We start from the raw sequence: 24,483 nt of genomic DNA, 5'->3' as shown, positions 1-24,483 counted from the left end.
ATTACGGAGGAGAAAAATCTAAGTTTCAAAAAATCTAAGATTCAAAACAAGTGCATTCTAAAAGGAAAAAATCAAAAATGAGGAAAATGTCTTGGAACTAAAAATGAAACCAGAAATTTTTAATCAGTAGAATGCAAAAGATACAGGAAGCTTTCTGAAAGCAGAACAGAAGACGCAGATGAAAACAGAAAACTGAGAAAATCAGGAGCAAACCAAGAAGTCCAAGATTTGACCAGTAAGGTTTCCAGAAAGAAAAAACAGGCTGGGTGTGGCGGCTCACGTCTGTAAGCCCAGTGACTCAGGAGGCGAAGGCCAGAGGACTGCTTGAGGCCAGGAGTTACAGACCAACCTGGTCAACACAGCAAGGTCCCACCTCAACAAAAATTTTAAAAACTTGGCCATGCATGGTAGCGTGTACCTGCAGTCCCAGCTACTCGGGAGGCGGAGGTGGGAGTATCGCTTAAGCTATGATCTCCTCACTGCACTACGGCCTTTCCTTTTAAATTTTAAACAAAATTTAAAAAGAAAGAAGAGAACAGCAAACAAAACAAAGAGGAGGAGTTTTGTGGGGTTTTTTGGTTTTTTTTTTGAGATGGAGTCGTGCTCTGTCACCCAAGCTGGAGTGCAATGGCTCAATCTTGGTTCACTGCACCCTCCACCCGCCAGGTTCAAGTGATTTTCCTGCCTCAGCCTCCCAAGTAGCTAGGATTACAGGCATGCACCAGCATGCCCAGTTAATTTTTGTATTTTTAGTAGAAGCAGGGTTTCACCATGTTGGCCAGGCTGGTCTTGAATTGCTGACCTCAAGTGATCTACCCGCCTCGGCCTCCCAAAGTGCTGAGATTACAGGCATGAGCTACTGCACCCGGCCAGGAAATAATTTTTTAAAAACTGAAGAAAACTTTGTTTTTAAAGAAAGAATTTTAAAATTTTAAATGTAAAAGACTTGAAGAAATTTTTTTTCAAACACAAAAGTTCCCAGCTGAGACTATTCATAAAACCTAGAACAATAAATGAAAAAAGGATCAACAGAGACCTATCAATTTGAAATATCAAATATCAATAATCAAGAGAAAACCCCAGAATCTTCCAGGGAGAAAACCCAGGTCATCTATAAGAGATCAGGCACTGGCAGTTCTTTCGCCAGCTCAAGTGCAATGGTAGAAGCGAGAGAGGAGACCAGGAGGCAATGTTTCCAATTTCTAAGGGCAATTCTTTCCAACCCAGAACTCTAAACGAAGCCAGATGAGAAATCCACAGCAAGGATGGGATAAAGATGTTTTCTGCATACAAGTTCTCAAAACATGTATTTCCTTGGTACTCTCTCCAAGTGAGAGAATGTGCTCTCCCCATACAGAGGAGTGCCCCAAGGAAGGCTTCAGGAACAGAGAAGAAATGAACAGAAATCAAGAACTCGGGACAAGGGTGAAGAAAACCTTACACTCTCATGAATATTCTCAAGAGGAAGAAAGGGGGGCCTCCCCATTCAGGATGTTGACTTTGTCCTGAGCCCCTGTTTTAAGCAAGGGTCTAGTATCAGGGGCTCTGACTGAGGAGAAAAGGAAAAGGATGATGATGGAGTGTGCTGGGTGGACAGCAAGCCCAGTGGGGCATCAGAGAAGACCAGAACAGAATGACGGGAACTGGGAGAAGGCTGAGAACTCTGAGAGTAACAGCAAAATAACGTTGAACAGGAAAGGTAAACGTGATACTCAGTTCATATGAAACAATACTTACAGAGTCATAATGCTCTCACCAAAACTTGTGATATCATTACAGTGGAAGGGGGATGAGAAGAGTTTATGTGAACTGGGGTACCAGGAGAAAATTAATGTCTTAGATTGCTGAATCAAAAACCAGCATTTTAAGAATTTTACTTAGAAAAGTCTGTATAGAGCCAAGAGCATAACAAATAACAGTTGCTCCTAGAAACAGGACTGGAAAGAAACTGTTGCATTTTCATTAAAAACCCAGTGGAATTGATTGATATTAAAGACGTATGTGTGTGTAAGGGAGAGACTGATTTTCATACATGGTATTCTCTGTATCATTTCCTACATATTCTGTAATTGCAGTTTTAACTTTCTTCTTTGACCCAAGGGATACTTAAAAGAGTTTTAACAAGGTTTGAAGAATTAGAAAAACAAACACAGAGAAAAATAAACAAATACCTTCCAGTTGCACCACATTCTCTGAAGAATACTTGCAGATCTGAAACTGAAATTAACAAGCAAGATCTAGATGGAGTCTAGGCTGGGGACAACCTCACCGAAGAGTTGGCAGGTGGGGCTAATGACAGCAAGGAAGGGACACAGCAAGGAACAGAGATGCAGGAGTTACAGTCCTGGTGGGAGAGGGGCTGCCCACAGAGCACGCAGCTTTACAGAGTGGGCGAGAACAGGCACAGGCAGGTGTGAGCTCCCCTGTGCTCCCTCCATAATGGCGCCATGCCCACCCACCCCCCAGCCCAACCCCACCCTCAGAGTGGCAGACGCACTCCTTCAGCACAACATGTCAGTCCCCAAACTCTAAATTCACCTGGACTCGCATCCCAAGTCACCTATCTCATGCAACTCTCTACACCACAAAGTGGTACAATCAGCTAAGAACAGGCCAGAGCCTACATGACATCTTACCTGTTAGGGAAAGTGCCACCCGCCCTGGGTCAAAAGAGCATACACAAAAGGGAACTGAAATATGATAAAATTGGGCCACATGATAACTCACAGAAATACACACCCTGCTTTGGTAATCAATGCCGAAAATGGAAAACAAAGGTGGTGGGGTGGAATCCTCTACGGGGTGAAGCCAGAGTTGGTGCCAAAATTTTACTTGGAAAAATAAATTAACCTTTTTATGCAAAGCAAATGGAGATAGCAAACTCTGCAAGTGAAAGCTGATGTTTTGATCTGAGTAAGAAATTGTCTGTCTTTGAGAAGCAGAGGGAAGAAGTCAAATTGAATTACGCTCTGATTGTATCCTGTAACCTCCCCTTGCAGTCTAGCTTATTGGCAGGGAAAGCAGAAACCTGGCTGGTATCCCCATTCTGCCAAATACCATTACCTTGGGACAAGTGACTTAAATGCCTTGAGCCCCAATATCCCCTCTGCCAAATGGAGCAATGATACCTGCTGTATGGTGTGAGAATTAAATAAGGAAACTCCGCTAAGTGCCCAGCAAAGCAGGAGCCCCATAAATGGTGACTGCCATTATCAAGAATCACTGCAGAAATGCAGGAAATTATGCAAGGCCACAGAAAGTGTGCCACAAAATCATCAAAAGAAGAATGGCTCATTACACGATAGCCACAGTGGTTTATCTAGAAACCCAGAAAGTGCACGTGGCCCAAACTCAGGAGAGCTCCCTCTGCCATCTGAGTTCATCTTTCCTCAAGGCCTTAGAAATAGAAATTCCATTTGACCCAGCAATCCCATTACTGGGTATATATCCAAAAGACTATAAATCGTTCTACTATAAGGACACATGTACACGAATGTTCATTGCAGCACTGTTTACAATAGCAAAGACCTGGAGTCAACCCAAATGCCCATTGATAATAGACTGGATTGGAAAAATGTGCCACATATACACCATGGAATATTATGCAGCAATCAGAAAGGATGAGTTTGTGTCGTTTGTAGGGACATGGATGAATCTGGAGAACATCATCCTCAGCAAACTGACACAAGAACAGAAAATGAAACACCGCATATTCTCACTCATAGGCGGGTGATGAAAAATGAGAACACATGGACACAGAAAGGGGAGTACTAAACACTGAGGTCTATTGGGGGGAAAAGGGGAGGGCCAGTGGGAGGGGGAGGTGGGGAGGGATAGCCTGGGGAGAAATGCCAAATGTGGATGAAGGGGAGAAGGGAAGCAAAGCACACTGCCATGTGTGTACCTACGCAACTGTCTTGCATGCTCTGCTCATGTACCCCAAAACCTAAAATCCAATAAAAAATAAATAAAAATAAAGAAAGGTCCGGTGAGTGTCTAGGAAGAGATGGGACACCAGCCTCCCACGGGTGGCTCATGCTCTTTCTCCCAGTTCTAGGTTTACTCAGGAGCGTGGAGGTAGCCACACCTCACTCAATGTGTCTTCATTTAGGTATTGCCTTTTTCATCCCTGAGACAAAAATGAGTCTTTCCAAAGACTGGAATCAGCAGCAAACAAAGAACATTACACTGAATCAATTGGCAAAATCTTTGAAAACACTTCACAGCTGCATGCTTCTAAAAGCATATTCGAAATGACACGTGGATATCTTGGACTCATTTTATATTTAGCAAATGGGAAATTTCCCATAACATATTTATCGTTAAACGAATATAGTATGGGGTGACTTTAATACTAAAACTAGTACTACTCCATTAAAAATGCACCTTGGAAAAAAACGGTCAATGCAGACAAAGATGAATATACAGGAACCCGATACAAAATGTCTGCACTGAAGAAATGGCCAAGCATAAATAAAACCAAAAAAAAAAGTATAATCTAGCATTTTCCCCCAGACATTTGTGCTTCCCCACTAAAGCTTACAGCCGGCCTCTGCAGGTGCCTTGTCCTGCCTTAACCTCCTCAGCTGCAGCAGATTACCATCCTCCTTCAGAGAGAAACCAGACAACGTATGCGACTCCTTGCCGCTTTGACTACAGGTGCACAGGGTCCCCAGGAATCAGAAGAAAAGGTGTCCTCACCCAGCCCCTTTGGTCCCCCCACCATATCATCAACCTTGCCTCTCCATTGCCCCTTTCCCCACAAATTCCAGTGTCCTTTGGAATACCCACCCAGGCATCTCGAGGATGCACCGAGAATGGGAGGGAGTGGGGTGTTAAGATTCTACAGCGGGAATGAAAATAGAAACACTGGTGAAATGCAGCTTCTGACATTCAGAATAAGGTATCTCATGGGGGTGAAGGCCAAGCATTAGAGAGAGGGTACTTAGTCCACTTGGATTGCTGTAGCAAAAATACCATTAACTAGGTAGCTTATACATAACAGAAATTCATGTCTTACAATTCTAGGGGTTGGGAAGTTCAAGATCAAGGCACAGTAGGCTTGGCATCTGGTAAGGGCTCACTCTCTGCTTTGCAGATGGCACCTTCTTCTGTGTCCTCACATGGGGCTACCTCTGGCTCCTTTTATAAGGGCACTAATGCCACTTATGAGGACTCCCCATTCATGATCTAATAGCCTCCTAAAGGCTCCACCTCTTAAAATTAATGCACTGGGGAGAAGGTCTCAACATACGAAAATTAAGGGGACACAAATATTCAGACCATGGCAGACAGAAAAGATTTCCTAAACTACTTGAATTCCTGTTGGCCAAGTTGGGAGCCAGCCTGAGAACCAAATCACAGAGGGGCCCAGAAATAGAGAGTTGATAGCTGGGTCCTCCACTGAGCCACAATGCTGCAGCGAGGAGGTGGTGCCACGGAGAAAGGAGGAGAGTCTCCTCCCCTTGGGGTGTGATTTGAGTCCACCAGGCCCCTGTAGAAACCGCTTCAGCTAAGGCCAGCAAGGAGTAATTGTAAGTCAAGTACTGGATGGCATTTGTGATCGCCACCCTGGCTGCTCTTGGGACTCCGCCATGCTACCACTCTCTCTCTCTCTCAAGGTGCTCTTTCTGGTCACCCACCTCGGTAATTCAATCTCCCCAACACTCTCCCCCAGCGTTCTCCAAGAAATTTCACATGCTCCCAAGGCTGCTAAAACTAAACTCTAACACATGCAACTCCATACTTCAAACTCAACCTGCACCCTGACTCAGTCTGTGTCTAACACTGTAGTGACACGTGGATAATTCACCTGGTGAGCTACAGGTACGTCCAATGCAACATCCCCAAACCTTGGCAAGCCCAGCCTGCTGCAACCTCAGCCACCCATTCATTGGTTAAGGTCACTACCAGGTGCTCCTCATCTAGCCCATAGCCTAAGTCATTTCCCTGCCTTTCTCTACCCCTACCCACCAAATCACTCTGTCCTCCCGATTTTATCTCCAGAGTCACCCCAAACCCATCTCCTCTTCCACACCCCCACTACCTTGGCTCAGCCTCTCTGCGCCACCACATGCTCCTGCAATGGTGTCCTAGCTGGTGCCTGGTCCTGGGCTCTTGCTCCCCTAATTCATCCAGAGGGGCTGGTAGAAAGCTGACGGGCAGCCTCTGGCACAGTTGTAGCATGAAGTTCCGAGCTGAACAAACACCGCTTCCCCCTTGCTCACCCAGCCCCAGCCACAATGGCCTCCCTGCTGCCCTGCAAACCCCGCAAGCCCACTCCCACCCAGGGCTTTTGTACGTGCCTTCCCTCTGCCTGGAACACTCCACTCCAGAGTTACCTGCTTGCATCATCACCTTGCTCTTCAGGTGTCTGCTAAGGCCACTTCCTGAAAAGCCAATGATGACCACTCAACAAAGTAGTAACTTCTGTCACTCTCTGTCCCTTGTCCTTGCTTTAGTTCTCTTCATAACGTCCAGCTCCTTCTAGCATTTTGTACCTATGTTGATCGTCTTTTTTCCACCACTTTCACTACTAGAATACAAGCTCTGGGAGAATAGGGACCTTATCTGTTTGTCCCCTGTTAATCCCTTGCACCTAGAACAATATCTGCATGTAGTACACACTCAAGAAATATTTGTTGCATATTTTGGCCAGGCGTGGTGGTTCAGCTGGCCAAGGCGGGTGGATCACCTGAGGTCAGGAGTCCAAGATAAGCCTGGCCAACATGGTAAAACCCTGTCTCTACTATAAATACAAAAATTAGCTGGGCATGGTGGCTGGTGCCTGTAATCCCAGCTACTCCGGAGGCTAAGGCAGGAGAATCACCTGAACCCAGGAGACGGAAGTTGCAGTGAGCCGAGATAGTGCCACTGCACTGCAGCCTGGAAGACAGAGTGAGACTCTGTCTCAATTTAAAAAGAAAAAAGGAAAGAAAGAAATACTTGTTGCATATTTAAATGGAGGTGCTGAAAGAAAGGGAGGAATAAGATGCTATTACTACTGGGGTGATAGAAGGGGACTGCTTATTTGATGTCATCCAAATTCCTTAGTATAGTCCAATAGTAACCTCTTCAAAACCTGGCCCCACCCTTTCAATCTGCAGCCTCACCTCTGGGTACTCCCCCAGCAAGCACATAAATCTCCCCTCCACTCCACTCTCACTGTCTTTATTTTTTTTTTTTCTTTTCACTTTCCTACAGTTTTACTATTTATACCAACGGAAGGTAATGCGAGGAACTTGGTGCAATGCCACAGGCACTAAGGCAAAAGGCCTATGCATGGACTTTTCTAAATGGCCATGGTCTCCAACCGTGGGTTCAAAACCAAATCTCGCTGTCGCCCAAGCTGGAGTGCAATGGCATGATCTCAACTCACTGCAACCTCCGCCTCCCAGATTCAAGCGATTCTCTTGCCTCAGCCTCCCAAGTAACTGGGATTACGGGCACATGCCACCATCTCTTTTAGTAGAGATGAGGTTTCACCATGTTGGCCAGGCTGGTCTTGAACTCCTGACCTCAAATGATCTGCCTGCCTCGGCCTCCCAAAGTGCTGAGATTACAACTGTGAGCCACCACGCCTGGCCCACTCTCACTGCCTTTAAATAGGCCCACCTTATTCATCACAGGGGAATATCCTCTAGTCCAGCTCATTTCACCAAACCTTTTTTAACATCTACAATGTTTTAGACCTCATGCGGATCCAGCAACTCAAGATTAATTCTCCATCCCCAAAACAGACCCTCAGTGTGAGTCAGGAGAGTCCTCCCAATCTCAAAACATCCAGGGCTCATCTCCCATTTGTTCCTGAGTTGTCCTACGCGGAAATCCCTCACCATTAACCTCACTTTTTAAATTACGCCTTTCCTTCCAGGCTTATACAATAAATCTCACAAGGCTTGCGTCAACTATTCCAAACCTCCCTGATTCCCACTTTGTCCTCAACTGTACAGCCCCGGAGACCATGACATGCAATTCAGAACTGTGACGTACTCTCTCGATCAATTCACCGACTCAGCTCTGACTCCTAAACCAGTGGGTAGGCTCTGGGAGGTAGGTTCAGGCATTGGGCTTCTGTATACCCCCTGGACCCAGCACCACACTGGGCGGGGAGCAGACACTCATTCACAGGTACTGGCTACCCAGACAGGACAAAGATAAGGCAAAGAACTTGGACCAGGCTGGCTGACAGTCTAAAAAGATTCCTCCCATTTATGCAGAAGCAACCCTCTCACAATATAATTTTTTTCACTCTGCACCAAAATCACTAAGTGTAATTCTGTAATATTGAAAACAGTAAGCCCTAGTGGTCTCCTACTGTTTTGGTTTGTTTTGTCTTTCAGATGGAGTTTCGCTCTTGTTGCCCTTGTTGCCCAGGCTGGAGTACGGTGGCGCTCCGCTCACTGCAACTTCCGCCCCTTGGGTTCAAGTGATTCTTCTGCCTCAGCCTCCCAAGTAGCTGGGACTACAGGCATGTGCCACCATCCCTGGCTAATTTTGTATTTTTAGTAGGGACGGAGTTTCTCCATGTTGTCCAGGCTGGTCTTGAACTCCCCACCTCAGGTGATCTCCCTGCCTCGGCCTCCCAAAGTGCTGGGGGAGCCACCACACCCAGCCTCCTGTTGTTCTTTAGAGAGATGGAGTAGAAAAATCAGTGAATTTAGGGAAAATGGATGCTGCTTCATTACCCAGCTTCAGCACTATTATCTAAGATGGTGCTAACAAAGCAGCCACTAGTCATGTGTAGCTATTTAAACTTACACTTAAATAAAAGTAAAATGATATTCCAAGTGCCACTAGCCACATTTCACATGCTCAACAGCCACAAGAAGCTACTGGCTACCATAACTGGCAGCGCAAAGGTAGACTATGTCTCACTGCAAGCATTCTTTGAACAGTACAGGTCAATGTCATCTTTGGTGTTAACTTTTCTGGGCCTCTTGTTTCCTCTTTGTAAAATGGAAACAACACACACCTCACTGTATTCCTGCAGGGTTTAAATACGATGCTACACGTGAACACCCTTTATCATAACTTAAGTAAAGTCTGACAGACTGGAACTGCATATAACTATCCAGATAGCCATACTTTGACAAAGCACTAAATGATATATATTTACTTATTTGTAAGAGTCTAACAACCAGCGATAGTAGCGTCTGTAAAAGGGAGTTACTGTCAACTGGAGTAAAGAATTCTATCTCAGGCTGTGACACCAGAAGGACACCGTCCAGAAGGAAGAGAGAGAGTATGCAGCGGTCAGACCACCTCCGGAATGCTGCATTCCAGGCAGAATACAGATGAACTGAAGCCCGGCCAGAAGCCTCTGCAAACCAGACAGCACAACAGTGAGTGGAGGAGGCCAGGATTTCTCAACCAGGGAAGAGAAGACTTGGCAGGAACCAAGAAGAGAATGGATTTTGATACAGACAAAGGATGGTCCTGGGGAGGGGTCCACCTCCTGGGCAGCTTCGGAGACAATCAAGAGATGGCCTTAATGTAAGGAAAACATTGACTAGTGAGAGTCGTCCAGCAATGGAAATGCTGCCTCATGGAGAAGATAGCTCACGATTTCAGAAAGTGCTCAAACATAGAGGTTCCACCTGCAGAGCTTGAGAAAGCCCACATGTTTTGGACCTACCTGCAGAGATTCCTGTTCAGTGAGTGTGGAGGAGGCCCATGCTTTTGCAACTCCAGGTGACACTGGTGATGTGGATGCTGCTGGCCCAGGACCTCACTTTTTGAGGCATGGCTCTAACGCCAGCTGGAGCACTCCGTTCATGCTGGCGGAGAAGGGCCAACCTCCCATCAAGTGGGAGGTTGAACCCTGCAACCTTCTAAAACAACATGTCAGACAGTGCTCCAAAGACCATCGGTGGGACCTGCTGGCGTTCGGGACCACCAGGTGCCCAGCCTGAAAAGTCAGAGTGCCGAAGGTCTCCTGCCAGGTGTGCCCGTGTGTGGTCACTCAGGCAAATCACTTTCTTATAGTTTTATTATTTATACCAATAGAAGGGAATGCTGTCATCATTCATCACCACAGGCACTAAAGAAAAAGGCCTATGCATGGACTTTTCTAAAGGCCATGGTCTCCAACCAGTGGTTCAAAACTAAATCACACCAGAGAAGCTTTGTAGGCTGCAGCGGTAACATGCCCAAAAGAAGAGCTGCATTGTAAGCCATTAAATTTCAATACGACAACCAGCAAGACTAAGGAGATGGACCTTTTACTCCTTTCGGTGCCGATCCAAGGCAACCATCAGGGCTTACCACTTCCTCACCAAAAACAGACACTTCCCACACAGATTTCTACCTGATGTTTTCCAATAGCTTTATTCATAATAGTCAAACGTGAATATTACCTGAAGGAACATCGACTAGCAAACGGATAAACAAATGTGGAACAGCCTCAAGGTGGTGCACTACCCAGCAATACGAAGCAGCAAATCACTGATACGCACAGCACAGATGAACCATGAAACTACGCTGAGTAAGCAAAGCCAGATACAAAAGATATCACGAACTTTGGGAGGCTGAGGTGGGCGGATCACTTGAGGTCAGGAGTTTGCAACCAGCCTGGTCAACGCGGTGAAACCCCATCTCCATTAAAAATACAAAAATTAGCCAGGTATGGTGATGTGTGCCTGTAATCCCAGCTACTCAGGAGGCTGAGGCAGGAGAATCGCTAGAACCTGGAAGGCAGAGGTTGCAGTGAGCCGAGATCACACCACTGCACTCTGGCCTGGGTGACAGAACAAGACTCCATCTCAAAAAAACAAAAGACATCACTAAATAACATCATTTATATGAAACTTTAGGGAAGTCCAACCTAGGCAGCAGTGACAGAAGCAGATCAGTCCCCAGGGGTAGGTGCTGATAGGACAGAGGTGCAAAGAAGTCTTTACAGGTGATGAAATATTCTAGATCTCCACTGCCACTGTGGTTACACAGGCATACAGAATACATTTGACTGTATACTTACAGCATGTGCGTTTTATTGGTGGTAAACCACAAAAAGTTAATCCTTTAAAAACAAAAATAAACCCGACATTTTCTATTACACTGGGCTCATTCTATTTCAGGATATGTTTACAAGTATAACATCGGTTGCTTCTGAGAGGAAACTGCGTAGACAGGGACAGGCGTGGAAAGAGGATTTCAAAATGTTTACCCTTTTGTACATTTAAACATCTGAACTATAAGCCTAGGTTAGTTAATTTTGAAATAAATAAAATTTTAAATGAAGGAAAAACTCTAGAAACATGTTCTTCATTGGTGACATGAGTAAGACAACATCTGAGGCCCCTCATCACTACAGAACTATTGGACTGTTGCCCGATCTGTTTCAGTTGTGGAAACCCCGCTTTTTGAGACAGGCACTCTATGTGGCCTGTATTTTACCCGACTCCTCTGAGTTCTCAGTGAATATCATTTTTTGGTATTTTTCATAAAATATACCATAGATAAGAATGCGTATGTGTGTGTGTGCCTGCATGTAACTGATTCAAGAATGTCTTTCATTTTCTTTGTAGTTTTTTAATTTCCTATGTGCGGATCCCTAATCAACCTGTTCTGCTTCTGCACCATTTAAAACTTCTTAATTGAATCATTCAGCATATGTTATTTTGTGCATCTTTTACCCAAAATTACATTTGTAAAATTCATCCATGTTGTTGCCAAAGCTGTATTTTCATCATTCTATGGTATCACAATTCATAATAAATAAATGGACCACAATGTACTTATCCATTAAAACATTTGTGGACACTGCTATGAGGTATTTTTTTGGTCCCTGTTGCCTACAGAAAGAAACAAAGTCAAACACACAACATAGCAACGGAGGCAACAACTGCCCCCACAAACCACCTAGCCGACCTTATCTCCCACTACCTTTTCTACCAACCCAGGCTGCTGCTGCATCTGTGTACTGCGTTGTGGGTGAAACATCAGGTACACCTTCAAGACGCTGCTGTGTTCATTTTATTCCTCAGGGTTGGGATGCTGTGGATCATGATCCAGATTAGCTCTCTCAAATCATTCCCATCCACTGAGGTCTGGTTCAGTCATGATCTCCTTAATGAAGAACCCCGCAATCTCTTCCATCCACAATACCACTGTTCCCCAAAACCATGTCAAAATGAATTCTCCTTTCCTGAACTTTCACACCTAATTCATGCAACTTTGAGATATACTCATTAGCTATGGCTATGTCACAATTCTTGCCCAAAATCTTACAGAAAATGGGCAAATGTTGAAGCTTTCGAGTCAAATTCAAAATCCTAAAACCCACTGCTAACGCCAGGTGCTAAATCATTCAAAAATATAGGCTTAGAAGTTTATTTCCACAAAAATGAAATGAAATCAATTAAAGTGAACACAACATTCCATTGCTTAAGACAGATTTGGTTGGCTTCCCCATAGTTTTAAAATTGAGTTTTTTGTTGTTTTTCTCATAGAAAATACAGTGCTTTAGAGTTCCTAAGACACATAATTTAAGATCATAAGAGAATCACATAATTTAAGATCATTTGAGAAGAAATACCTCATTTAAAGAAAATGCAATGTCCTTAAAACTATTTTAATCCCAGAGCAACAAATAAAAGGGGAAAAAAACTAAATTTTAATGACATTAATAAATGGGTCATAAATTCAATGGACTATAATGGAAAAGCAACAAGTATTTCTGAATTTAAAGAACAGGACAGTCATTTTTGTCAAAGAAAATATATGCATGGAATGCAGATGCCTCAAACAGGAGATGAAATAAAACAGATAAGGAGAAGGCTCTATCTAGGTTGAATGCCTGGCCAATGTGTCCTCTCCAACAGTCATAAATAAAATAGATGGAAGACAACACCCCTGAATAATACCAAATATGCCTTCCAATTATTTTATGCAAAAACATGATTTTCAATAGGTGTCATTAAAGAAAACATCATAGAAAAAAATGTTCAATTCATGTTACATAAATTAGGCTAAAATCTTTACTATAAAAATGGCTCCTATAAATAATAAAGAACAATGGCCTACTTGAATAAATAGACAAATGTTATTTGTAAACGATGCAGATAAAAGGTAACTGCATCTTAAACATCAGATGAAATGCTCAATCACAGAGAATTGCAAAATAAAATCATTTGGGGATAGTCGTTTTCACCCATCAGATTTGCAGGATCAAAAAGTTCATAAAAATATTCTTGGCAAGGGTATACCAAAGCAGGCAGGCAGTCACACACATTGCTGATGGAAGTATAAATTGTTAGAACCCTAAGGAAGTGCAATATGGTGATATCCACCAAATTACAAGTGCACACGCCCTCTGACCCAGCAATTCCACTTCTGGGAAGTTATCCAGAATACTTGCATGTATGCAAAATGATGCATGTACAGGGTCGTTAGCTGTAACACTGAAACAGCGAAAGCTTGGAAACATCAGTGTCTCAGTAGGAGACAGGTTAAGTAACTTGAGACATCCTTACAATAGAATTCTGAAGCAGCTGAAAAAGAACAAGGAAGCAATCACCAAGAAATACCAAGAAAAGGAAGAGCTCGTATGGTATTCCGCAATTTGCATAGAATACGGTATATTTGCTGAAACATGCACTATCTGGAAAGAGACACAGGAAACTAGCAACAGTAAGAAAAGGCCTAGCACAGATCTGCAGGACAATGATCGCCTTGCTCAAGTTAACCTAGAAAATGACAGGCTGTGTATTTTGCGCAATTTATTTATTTCTCAACTTTAAGGTTAAGAAATCTCTGCCCTGTAACAAGGCACCTGTTAAGGGAGCTCTGCTTATTCTGCCCTGTGTGGGTCATGTTTGTTATGAGGACACTTAGCAAACAAAGAAGGCTTTTCTCCACCCTTAGTAGCGTGGTAACGGATAACAGGACAGCACTCTTAACGAAGGAGCCACTCTCCTGGCCTCCCTGGTGAAGAGAGCTTTTTGGAGATAGGAACCTGTTGCTCAGAGGCTGAGCATCCCCGTCTGTTCTCCCTGTACTTCGCCTAAAAATATGCCTGCGTTCCACACTGTGCACACCCAGGGGTGGGTGCTGGGCGTACTCCACCTGCTTGTTTGCCTCCCGTCTTCTCATCGGGGAGTAAACACAGTAAACCTAACCCTTCAGGGGAAGGAGAAACAAATCATTCAGGGCCCATATCAGGTGACTGATGAGCGCGGCACCGTTTTGAACGTGTGCCTAATCCGGTCCAGATATGCCTGCTGGGGCCGCCAGAACCAAGGCACGCTCAAGCACGTTTGTTTCGGCAAGCTTGGGTGAAGAGGTCAAGACCTGAGAGTTTTAGGAAGCGGGGGCGAAGTTTTCAAGCACGATGGGAACACCTGCAGGTGCAGGTGCCCGCGGGCCGGCCGACCACCTGGCTCTGAGGCTGGATCTGCACACGGAGGACGACAACTACGCACAGGGACGTGCGTCCGGAGGAAAGTTGCAGCGAGTGTCTGTCTACCTGTTCGAGACAGGTGGCCGAGAAAGTGCGGCAGCGCTGACAAGTGTTTTGTCCCGTGGGCTTCCGCTGCACTGGGTCCCCGGGGCCCCGGGCGCCCCAAGGTCACCTGCCCTCCTGAGCGCCCCCACCCTGCCCAAGCTCTCACCAGAACAGCAGGTTGGCAGCGACGAAGCTGAGCAGGCTCCGCAGCGGCCTCTTCCAGCTCAACAGCTCGTCCGCGCGGCAGCCCAGCCACAGCACTGGCTCCCCGAGCAGCCAAGTCACCGCGGCAGCCGCCCGGCCCGCGGCCTCCTCCACCTGCAGCCCCGCGCCCTCCGTCGCCCCAGCCTCCTGCGCTTCCTCCTCCTGCGGCGGCCGCTCTGCTGGGGGCGCCCGGGGTGGCGGCGGCGCCTCCTCTTCCGCGGCGGGAGCCGGGCATCCCTCCTCGGCGTGCTCCGGGGGCGCCGGGCTCGCCATCTTCGGCGGCGCTTCCAGGCGGGGACCGTGCAGGGCGCGCGCGGGGGCGCGCCTGGGTGTGGGCGCCGAGGGCGGGGCGGCGGCCGCAGGTCCCGGAGCCGGGCGCGCACCGCGGGGCGCAGGCGGCCGGGTGCCTTGTGACGTCACAGGCCGCGGAGGGGGGCGCCGCCGGGGGAAGTGGGTGCGGCCGAGTTCGCGCTGGGGCGGGGCCCGAAGCTGGGCGGTGTCCACTGGGGGCTCTGGGCTCCTCCAGGGCCTCGTCGGGGACCCGAGGAAAACGACCTTCTTTTCTCTTGCAGCGGCGGGGAGGGCGGACTGGAGGACCGCGGCTTGGTGCCGGATCCGAAAGGAAGCCAAGGCTAAGGGCAAAATAGATTGGACATTTTCACTTTCTCAAGCCAGGGTCACCGGTCGCCCAACCAGCAGCCACTGAGGGTGGTATGGGGCGCCCCTTCCTCTGGCAGCGGATTTCAGCCCCCGGGGCATCTCCCACCCCGGCCATCCCCAGCACCTTTGCAAGGACAGCAGCACAGCCATAGCAGAGGTCTTGGGCACCCTAGGAATAACGTGCTGGTATAAATGTTGGATTGAGAAAGGAAGAGAAAACATCTGGGGTCAATTTGGGGCCCTCTGGTTTGACACGGGAGGAAACGCCAAGCAGCAGCGGTGGGGGAAGGTGCTTCCTCTCTCTCTTCTCTGTCTCTCGCTGTTTCTCTCTTTCCGCCACTCCCCCTCTTTCTCTCCCCCTCTCCCCTCCCTCTGTGTGGCCAGGTGATCTGACTCAGAAGTGCACGTTGGTCGTGCTTTCGGGGAGCTGGCAAGCAAGAGACTGAACCTTTGCACACGTCAAGCAAGGTCTGGCCTGCTTTGAAGCCAGTGATTTTAGAGCTACTTGGCCTCCGCGTCACGGGCAGACATCAGGGCAGTCAGTGGTGGGGTGGCAGGGCATCCATCCTGAGACCTCCCATGCCCCATCTTTTTGGCCCCAGTGCTTCTGCGTGAGTGCAGAGAGAGAGAGGAACACAGTTCATTGGTTATGCTTACTTTTCACTATTTGCATTTTTAAATTTTTGTCTTCTTTAATCTTCCTGGTCTTGCTTTTACTCTATGACATGCCCTTCATCCAAAGGATTCTATCTGTAGATGAATCAGGGCATCTCAGATCCCTTTATTGGCAACCAGCCTTCCTGCACAGGATGGAAGGGAGGGCAATGAAATTCCCTTGTGTCAAGGGAGCCTCTGGGGAAAAGTTCTGTAATGCCTCTGGATGGCCATTGTAAACCTCTGTGTAGACACATGTGGAATCCATTGATCGGTACATTCACTGCAGGTGTCTGCACTTTACTGTGTGTATGTTGTACTTCAAAGGGGGTATATTCCCAGAGTCCACGCAAAGGCTTACTAAACACCTACCGAGTACACAAAGCATCGCTAAGCTCTGTGGATACAGCTTCCACCCACAGGAAGCTTACAGTCTGATGAGGGGCCAATTAAGAGCATCTGGCATTTCCAATTTCCCTTCTTAGGACAACCCGATGGAAAGTGGCCTGGGTGGCAAGGAAAAAACAACATGTAAACAACTCAGGTTTCATCCATATAAGACAGACGATCTTGGCCGGGAGCGGTGGCTCACACCTGTAATCCTAGCACTTTGGAGACCGAGGCAGGCAGATCACAAGGTCAGGAGTTCAAGACCAGCCTGGTCAATGTGGAGAAACCCTGTCTTTACTAAAAATACAAAAATTAGCCAGGCATGGTGGTAGGTACCTGTAGTCCCAGCTACTCAAGAGGCTGAGGCAGGAGAATCGCTTGAACCCAGAGGGAGAGGTTGCAGTTATCACGCCATTGCACTCCAGCCTGGGCAACAGAGCAAGACTCAAACTCAAAAAAAAAATTTTTTTTCCAGGTGCGTATCCTCCCTCTTGGCACTAGTAGAAAAGTTTTTGAAAGATAAATGCTTTTATTGTGTCCTTTGGCCTTTGTTTGGCACTTGATACAGCCCCAGGTTTGCTATTCTAAAATCTGTTGCTAGACGGATGTGTGCCAAAGCCAGTGTGGAGAACATGGGGCAGGCGAGAGGAAGAACCAGGCGTCCCCATTGCCCAGAGCAGTGTTGATGAGCTACCAGAAACAGGTCTGCAAGATTCATCACCTTCCTCCTGCTTCCCCTGAATTCTAATTATTGTTGTCAGGAACTGCTGAAGTAGTAAAAACTGCTGGCAACCAAGACACATAAAAGCTAAGCTCCAGTTGCTGTGTGTGATTTCCAACACATATTTATTATCTCTGTTTAATAATAAACCTCTTTACACACAGCCATGTGTTGTAAAGAAGATTCTCCCTCTCTCTTTGTCTCCCTCTCAAAATTACTAGGGAGGAAATGCTACGCAAACTGATTTGCATAAAAGGCTGGGCTAATCTGTCCTTTTCACCTCCGACCTGTAACACTTACTGACGACTTGTGTGACAAAAGCGGACACTGGCATAGACATGCAAATGGTGCTGCTGGGTGGGTTTTTGTTGCTGTTGCCTGTTCGTTGTTTGTCTAATTATCTTTGTGATGCTTGAGTACTTTATTCAGGGCTAAGATGACGGAAGCATAATGCTAACAGTGGTTGAAATCAATCTTGTCCCCTAGTTTTAAGAACATGCCATATTCTTGAACTCCTGCAGGTAAGCTTACTGTGTAAGATTCTCTCCTGAATTTTATATTGCTATATATTAGGAACAGAATGATTAACAGCAATGAGCTAGATGATTTGACAATCCATATCTGAGAAAAACAAGGAAACTAGAAATTCATCTGAGAATTAAAAAAAAAAAAAAAACAAGGCCGGGAGCGGTGGCTCAAGCCTGTAATCCCAGCACTTTGGGAGGCCGAGGTGGGTGGATCACGAGGTCAAGAGATCGAGACCATCCTGGTCAACATGGTAAAACCCCGTCTCTACTAAAAATACAAAAAATTAGCTGGGCACGGTGGCGCATGCCTGTAATCCCAGCTACTCAGGAGGCTGAGGCAGGAGAATTGCCTGAACCCAGGAGGCAGAGGTTGCGGTGAGCCGAGATCGCCCCATTGCACTCCAGCCTGGGTAACAAGAGTGAAACTCTGTCTCAAAAAAAAAAACCAGAACAGTCATAGCCACTGAATCTTAGTTTAGAAAATGAGACAGCTCCAGTAAAGAAAGTCCAGATACACATAAGAGCTCTAACAGAGGCCAACTCACTCATCTCTCATCTTAGAGTATGTGGAAAGCTTGTAATAGGAGAGAAAAACAATGAATAATTGATTCCCACTGGAGGAAGTCTCCTCAGGCAACATCAAGCTAAGACTTAGAATGATGGGGAAATGCCCCAGTCATAATATTTTGGGGAAATTTCTTTTCCCCAAAATATTATATATTAGAATCCTACAGTAGGTCCATGGTTGGTTAAACCAAAGGAGGCTCTTTGATATGGTTTGGCTGTGTCTCTACCCAGGTCTTACCCTGAATTGTAATCATCCCAGGTGTCAAGGGTGGGACCAGGTGGAGATAATTGAATCATGGGCATGGGGGTTTCTCCCATACTGTTCTCGTGATAGCAAGTTCTCACGAGATCTGATGGTTTTATAAGGGGCTTCTCCCCTCAGCACTCATCCTCGCTCCTGCCACTCTGCAAAGGTGTGTTTTCCACCATGATTGTAAGTTTCCTGGGACTTCCCTAGCCATGCAGAACTGTGAGTCAGTTAAACCTCTTTTCTTTATAAATTACCTATTCTCAAGTATTTCTTCATAGCAGCATGTCAATGAACTAATACACTTGTGTACGCATTGTATTGTTTACTAGACTGCAGATAGAAATTTTTGTGTGTTGATAATTTTATTAAAGCAATTCTACCCTCCTCTCCTTGCTATATCCTCTCTTCCTTATTTCTAAATTTCCATAATTTTCTTTTTTTGGTGGGGAGGGATGGAGCACAGTAACACAATCTCGGCTCACTGCAACCTCTACCTCCCAGGTTCCAGCAATTCTCCTGCCTCAACCTCCCGAGTAGCTGGGACTACAGGCACCCACCACTACACCTGGCTAATTTTTTTTTGTTGTTGTTGTTGTTTTTCTTTTTTTTAGTAGAGTCAGAGTTTCACCATATCGGCCAGGCTGGTCTTGAACTCCTGACCTTGTTATTTGCCCGCCTTGGCCTCCCAAGGTGCTGGGAGGCCAGACTGCGCCCAGACAAATTTCCATAATTTTCTTGTCACTAAGAAAGCCTGGACAGTTAACTCTAAGCACAGATAAGTAGGAGTATCGCTCAGCACCAGCAGCCACAGAGCAATTGGGAAGGAAGGAAGGTCATTTCCTGGGTCTTTAACCCAGCTTCCAAGGCCCAGCCCAGTGCCTGCTTCACAGAAGGAGTTCACTATTTCTGCTTACGTTGAATGTCTATTGTGCATATACAAACTGAAATATTCAAACTAGGATAGTCTGTGTTTAACAAGCATTTGGTAAGGGATGTGCTTACCAGAAAGGTGTGGGCCACCCACATAACAGCTAGGGTATTGCTCCCTAATACCTAAAAGAAGTAGTTTTGTTTTGTTTTGTTTTTTTTGCCAAGTGTCATGGCTCACACCTGTAAGTAATCCTCATACTTTGGGAGGCCAAGGCAGATGGATCACCTGAGGTCAGGAGTTTGAGACCAGCCTGGCCAACATGGTGAAACCCCACCTCTACTAAAAATACAAAAAAAAAAAAAAAAATTAGCCGGGTGTGGTGGCAGGCACCTGTAATCCTAGCTACTCTGGAGGAGACTGAAGCAGGAAAATCACTTGAACCCAGGAGGCAGAGGTTACAAGTGAGCTGAGATGGCATCACTGCACTCCAGCCTGGGAGACGATAGGGAAACTGTCTCAAAAAAAAAAAAAAAAAAGGTTTTTTTTTTTTTTTTTAAGGCTTCAAAATGGTTAATTGAAAAGTACGGAGGTCACATGACAACATGAGTATATCCCCCAAGGAGGCCTACCTGTCTGTCCACAGGTACATGCATAAACACACGCACTCCTGTGATTCACAAGGGTGGCTGCAGGACACTAACTTCCAACTCCTTCCCAACAGGAATCCGAACCAGCAGACAAAGCACTGCTGTGTCCTTGTCTGCAGCCTCTTCCCCGCACTCCCTTTGATGGTCCTGGTTCTGCATTGTTGTACCTGTGTATTCATTCATTATTTCTTCATTTCTTCACTCACTGGTCATCAGACATTCATGAAAGGCTGATGGTGGGATTCTGGTGAGATGAACAGGACTGCTTATTTCTCTCATGATGCTTAGGCATAGACAATGGATAATGACCCTAAAGAAGGTGCTAGGCAAAGGGAATAGGGAAGCATGAGGTGCACGGTCTGGAAGCGGGAGAGGAGCCAGTGTGGCCTTCAGAGGAAACCTGGAGGAGATGTAAGCTGGAGGATGGGGTGGAAGGAGCAGGAGACCAGTCACATTGGGCCTCCTCCTTGTGATGCTAGAAGCTTCTGCTTTGTCCTGAGAGCAACAGGGAGCCATGGGTGGGCTTGCAGCAGGAGACAGAAGGAGCTAGCCTGTGTTTCAGAAAAATATCTCTGGATCATGGATGGCATAAAGCCTGACAGAGGGAAGGCACTAAGGGACTTTTCCCTTGTCATTCTCCAGGATGAGGGAGGAGGAGAAGCCAGTTTGAAAGGGAGACTGGCAGGTTTCATTTTTGGAAATGGATCTGCATTTGGATATCTCTGGAGATGTCAGTAAGGTTGTTGGGTACAGGGCTCTGCACCTCAGAGACCAGCAGGCATCCTGAATGAGACAGATCCTGGCAGACGGAATGGTCTGTAGGAGAACTTGGCAGACGGCATGACCAAGAAGCAGTCAGAGGCGCTGGCTAGGTCCGTGCAGCTGCATGGGGCATAGCACTTTTGATAAGACTTTTGGATAAACGGATCAAATCAAATAAACTTGTAAGTATCAGTAACAATTTTAGACAAAATCCTTTGAGTAGTAGAGAGTTCCTGGAGTTTGTGGGTTTCTTTGTTGTTATTCTTTCTTTTTACCAAGGAAGTGATTGAATCAAAGCAACAGTGTCCTGAGGTCCCAGGAACTCCAGCCTGACTTCCATCCTTGAAGCAAAACTGTGTTGTGATTCTCTCTAAATCCAGGTATCCAAATCAGGCCTCCAGTCTCAAGGGGATGTCTTCCATGCTAAAATTAGATTAGTGGAATGCAATGAAATAGCTATGAAGGTGACATCCCACAAACAACCCTTCCAAGGGTATATTTGGCTTGTCACCTGTTACTAATTTTAGTTCATTAGAAATCATGCACAAAATCTGGCAACCCTCGAGGCTGAGAAAATGGCTGCAGGCCCTGCAGTCAGACCATGTCACACATGCCCACTTCGGTTATACATGCTTGGTACAGTCAGGTGCTTGCTGCACAGCCAGTGGTATTCCTGGGGACCCATAAGTTGTGAAGCCCAAATGTCTTCTGAACCATCCAAGAAATATGGCTCTACTTATTATAGTTCACAGTTCAGTATATTTGCTTGCAGGTTAATTCACTGAAAAGGGATGTTCTCTCTACTTCTCCCTAAATAAAAATTAATTGGAGGATGGCCAGGTGCAGTGGCTCACACCTGTAATCCCAACACTTCAGGAGGTGGGCAGATCACTTGGTGAAACCCCATCTCTACAAAAAATATGTGCCTGTAGTTTCAGCTACTTGGGAGGCTGAGGTAAGAGGATCACTTGAGCCAGGGAGGTCAAGGCTGCAGTGAGCCATGATCATACCACAGCACTCCAGCCTGAGCAACAGAGCAAGACTCCTTCTCAAAAAAAAAAAAAAAAAAAAAAAGTTATAGGAGGCCGTTTTGTTGTCGTCGTGAGTGCAGTAGTGAGAAGGACAAAAAGAGAAGGACAAGGAGTTTGATCTGTAACTGACTGCAAACAATTAATTGAGATAACACACTACCTTCAGACCAGCCAGGAGGCTACTGTTTGGACTAAGCTCCTACACTAGGCCCCAACAGACCAGACCAAAAATCAGAATGAAGTCACTCATGCTGAGGTTCCACATTGCCAAACCTGAGTTGTCAGCTGACCTCCAGAGCAGTCAAAAGAGAAACACAAATTTCCCAAACAGGCCAGTTTCAGTCTGCATTGTGATGGAGTTTCCTCTATTCTCTCCCTTCCAAGAGAAAGTGACCTGATATTAACCAATCAGTTATTTCTCTGCTGTTCTGTTCCCCATATCCACCTTGCAAGAAAGTATCTTTGAAATGACCAATCTGCTTTTTGGGTTTTGTCCCTGCTTTCTTCAGCCCTTCTCCATATGAAACCACCCTCTCTATTCAGCCCACTGGAACACTTACTCTATTTTATCAGATGAAGTTTGCTGGATTCTGGAATTACAAATAAAGTCAATTAAGATCTTAAAACTAAACCTGTAATAAGGTTTTCCATTGACAGTCTGAACTGTTTTTACTCCCAATACTTCTGGCACCGGGTATGTGGACTTTCCCACACCAATAACCAACTCTCTCATTGTCTACATACCAGCTGGGTATCAGTTCAATTCTGACATTAACTACCTGATCTAACCCAGCAGATCATGGGTTAAGGGCTCAGCCCCACAAGACTACCCCACTTCAAATGCCAATCACAAGTCCTGGACCTCCCACACTTCTGACTGACTGGCTATAAATCGGAGGTTTCCATGACTCCCCCTTCAAGTTTATATATATATATATATACATACATACACACACACACACACACACACACACAGAGGCAGAGGGTGTCTCACTCTGTCACCAAGGCAGGAATCATGGCTCACTGCAGCCACCACCTCCCAGGCTCAAGTGATCCTCCCATCTCAGCCTCCAGAGAGTAGCTGGGATCATACCCAGCTGGAACACAGAGTAGCTGTGCTCCACCACACCTGGCTAAACTTTTCTTTCTTCTAGAGACAGTGCCTCCCTATGTTGTCCAGGCTGGTCATGAATTTCTGGGCTCCAGCAATCCTCCCCCTCAGCCTACCAAAGTGCTGAGGTTATAGGCATGAGCTACCGCTCTTGGTTCAATTCAAGTTTCATACTTTGCTAGAACAACTCACAGAACTCAGGGAAAACAGTTTACTTACTGTTGCTAGTTTATTACAAAGGAAATGATAAAGAATATGAATGCGCATGCAGATGAAGAGGTACGTAGGGCAAGGTCCAGAAGGGTCCTGAACGTGGGCGCGCCAGCCCCACTGGGGAGTTGGAGCATGCCAGCCTCTGGGCACGTGGATGCATTTGTTCACTCTCCCACAGGCTCCTTACATCTCTTCATTTAGGGGTTTTTATGGAGGTTTCATTATATAGGCGCAGTTGACTAAATCTTTGGCTGTGGGTGACTTTTAAAACCTCGGGCCCCTCTCTTTTCCCCAGGAGGCCTGGGGATGGGACTGAATGTTCCACCCTATAATCACATGGTCAGTTCCTCTGGCCAGCAGCCCCCATCATGAAACATCTAGGGACCAAGGAAGAATCATCTCGTGAGTGTAAACTCAAGTATGGTTGAAAGGGACTTATTAAGAATAATAAACTATGCTCTTCTCATAATAAACTCTTCCAAGGGTTTTCAAAGCTCTGTGCTAGAAGCCAGGGAGGATGACCAAATACATTCTATTATATCACAATATCACACTTCCCTATTTTTACCCTCACTTCTGCCCCTTCCCTGCCCTAAAGGAAGTACTTTTGTGTCACAACTGAACTATCCCAAAAAAGGCCCATGGGAGCTCACTCTGGGTTGCCTGGACAAGGTCCTGGAAGGGACTGAAGGCCTTTCTTCTTTCTCCAGGGAGAAGAGATACACTTAAACCCAGGGTCCTACAGGCTTGATGTGTCTCCTTCCAAAACCAGCTTCAGAGTCTCCGAATACTGGACGGCTGGATTTCCCCATACCTTCTGCACTCTACCAGCATCAAATGTACCTGTAGACTGTTCTCCCACTGACAAGGTGGTTCTTGCTCTTGTCCTATAATGAAGAGAGGTGGCAGAGAGTTGGAGGAGAGGGACTCCTTCCCAGGCACATCCACCCAGGGGCTCCAAGAACATCCTGGCTGTGGTACACACCTCTCTGTATAAGTAGGCTAAATTTTAGATTTAGGAAAGCACCATCTTGTAACTGACTCAAGCAGGCGAGGCATGGTGGCTCACACCTATAATCCCAGCACTTTGGGAGGCCAAGTTGGGTGGATCATGAGGTCAGGAGTTTGAGATCATCCTGGCCAACAAGGTGAACCCCATCTCTACTAAAAATACAAAAATGAGCTGGGCGTGGTGGTGGTTGCCTATAACCACAGCTACTTGGGAGGCTGAGACAGGAGAATTGTTTGAACCTGGGCGGCAGAGGTTGCAGTGAGCCGAGATCCCACCATTGCACTCCAGCCTAGGTGACAGGGTGAGACTCTGTCTCAAAAATAAAATAAAAATAATTGATTCAAGCAATGATTATCAATGAATAATGCGACCCACTGGGAGAAAAGACTGTAGGGGAAAGGCTGTTTATAAAACCTC

The 24,483-nt window shown here is 46.2% G+C and overlaps 1 protein-coding gene and 1 long non-coding RNA gene across 2 annotated transcripts in view; one reads left to right on the top strand and one right to left on the bottom strand.

Annotated features, from left to right (window-relative positions):
- Window positions 1–14,977, bottom strand: part of RETREG1 (reticulophagy regulator 1) — a 146,880-nt gene extending 131,903 nt beyond the window's left edge. Inside the window, exon 1 of the mRNA XM_035291752.3 lies at window positions 14,613–14,977. Within this exon, the coding sequence (XP_035147643.1) occupies window positions 14,613–14,923 (311 nt within the window). The 5' untranslated portion in view covers window positions 14,924–14,977. The remainder of the gene's footprint in view (window positions 1–14,612) is intronic.
- A 158-nt stretch (window positions 14,978–15,135) lies between these two features.
- Window positions 15,136–18,806, top strand: LOC128931398 (uncharacterized). The gene is made up of 2 exons (XR_008479750.2): window positions 15,136–16,829; window positions 16,956–18,806. It is a non-coding gene; the product is annotated as an uncharacterized LOC128931398 (long non-coding RNA).
- The last annotated feature ends 5,677 nt before the right edge of the window (window positions 18,807–24,483 follow it).

Source organism: Callithrix jacchus, chromosome 2 (genome assembly GCF_049354715.1).
Source record: "Callithrix jacchus isolate 240 chromosome 2, calJac240_pri, whole genome shotgun sequence".
Classification (NCBI taxonomy): Eukaryota; Metazoa; Chordata; class Mammalia; order Primates; family Cebidae; genus Callithrix; species Callithrix jacchus.
This window is presented reverse-complemented; position numbering and strand designations above follow the sequence as displayed.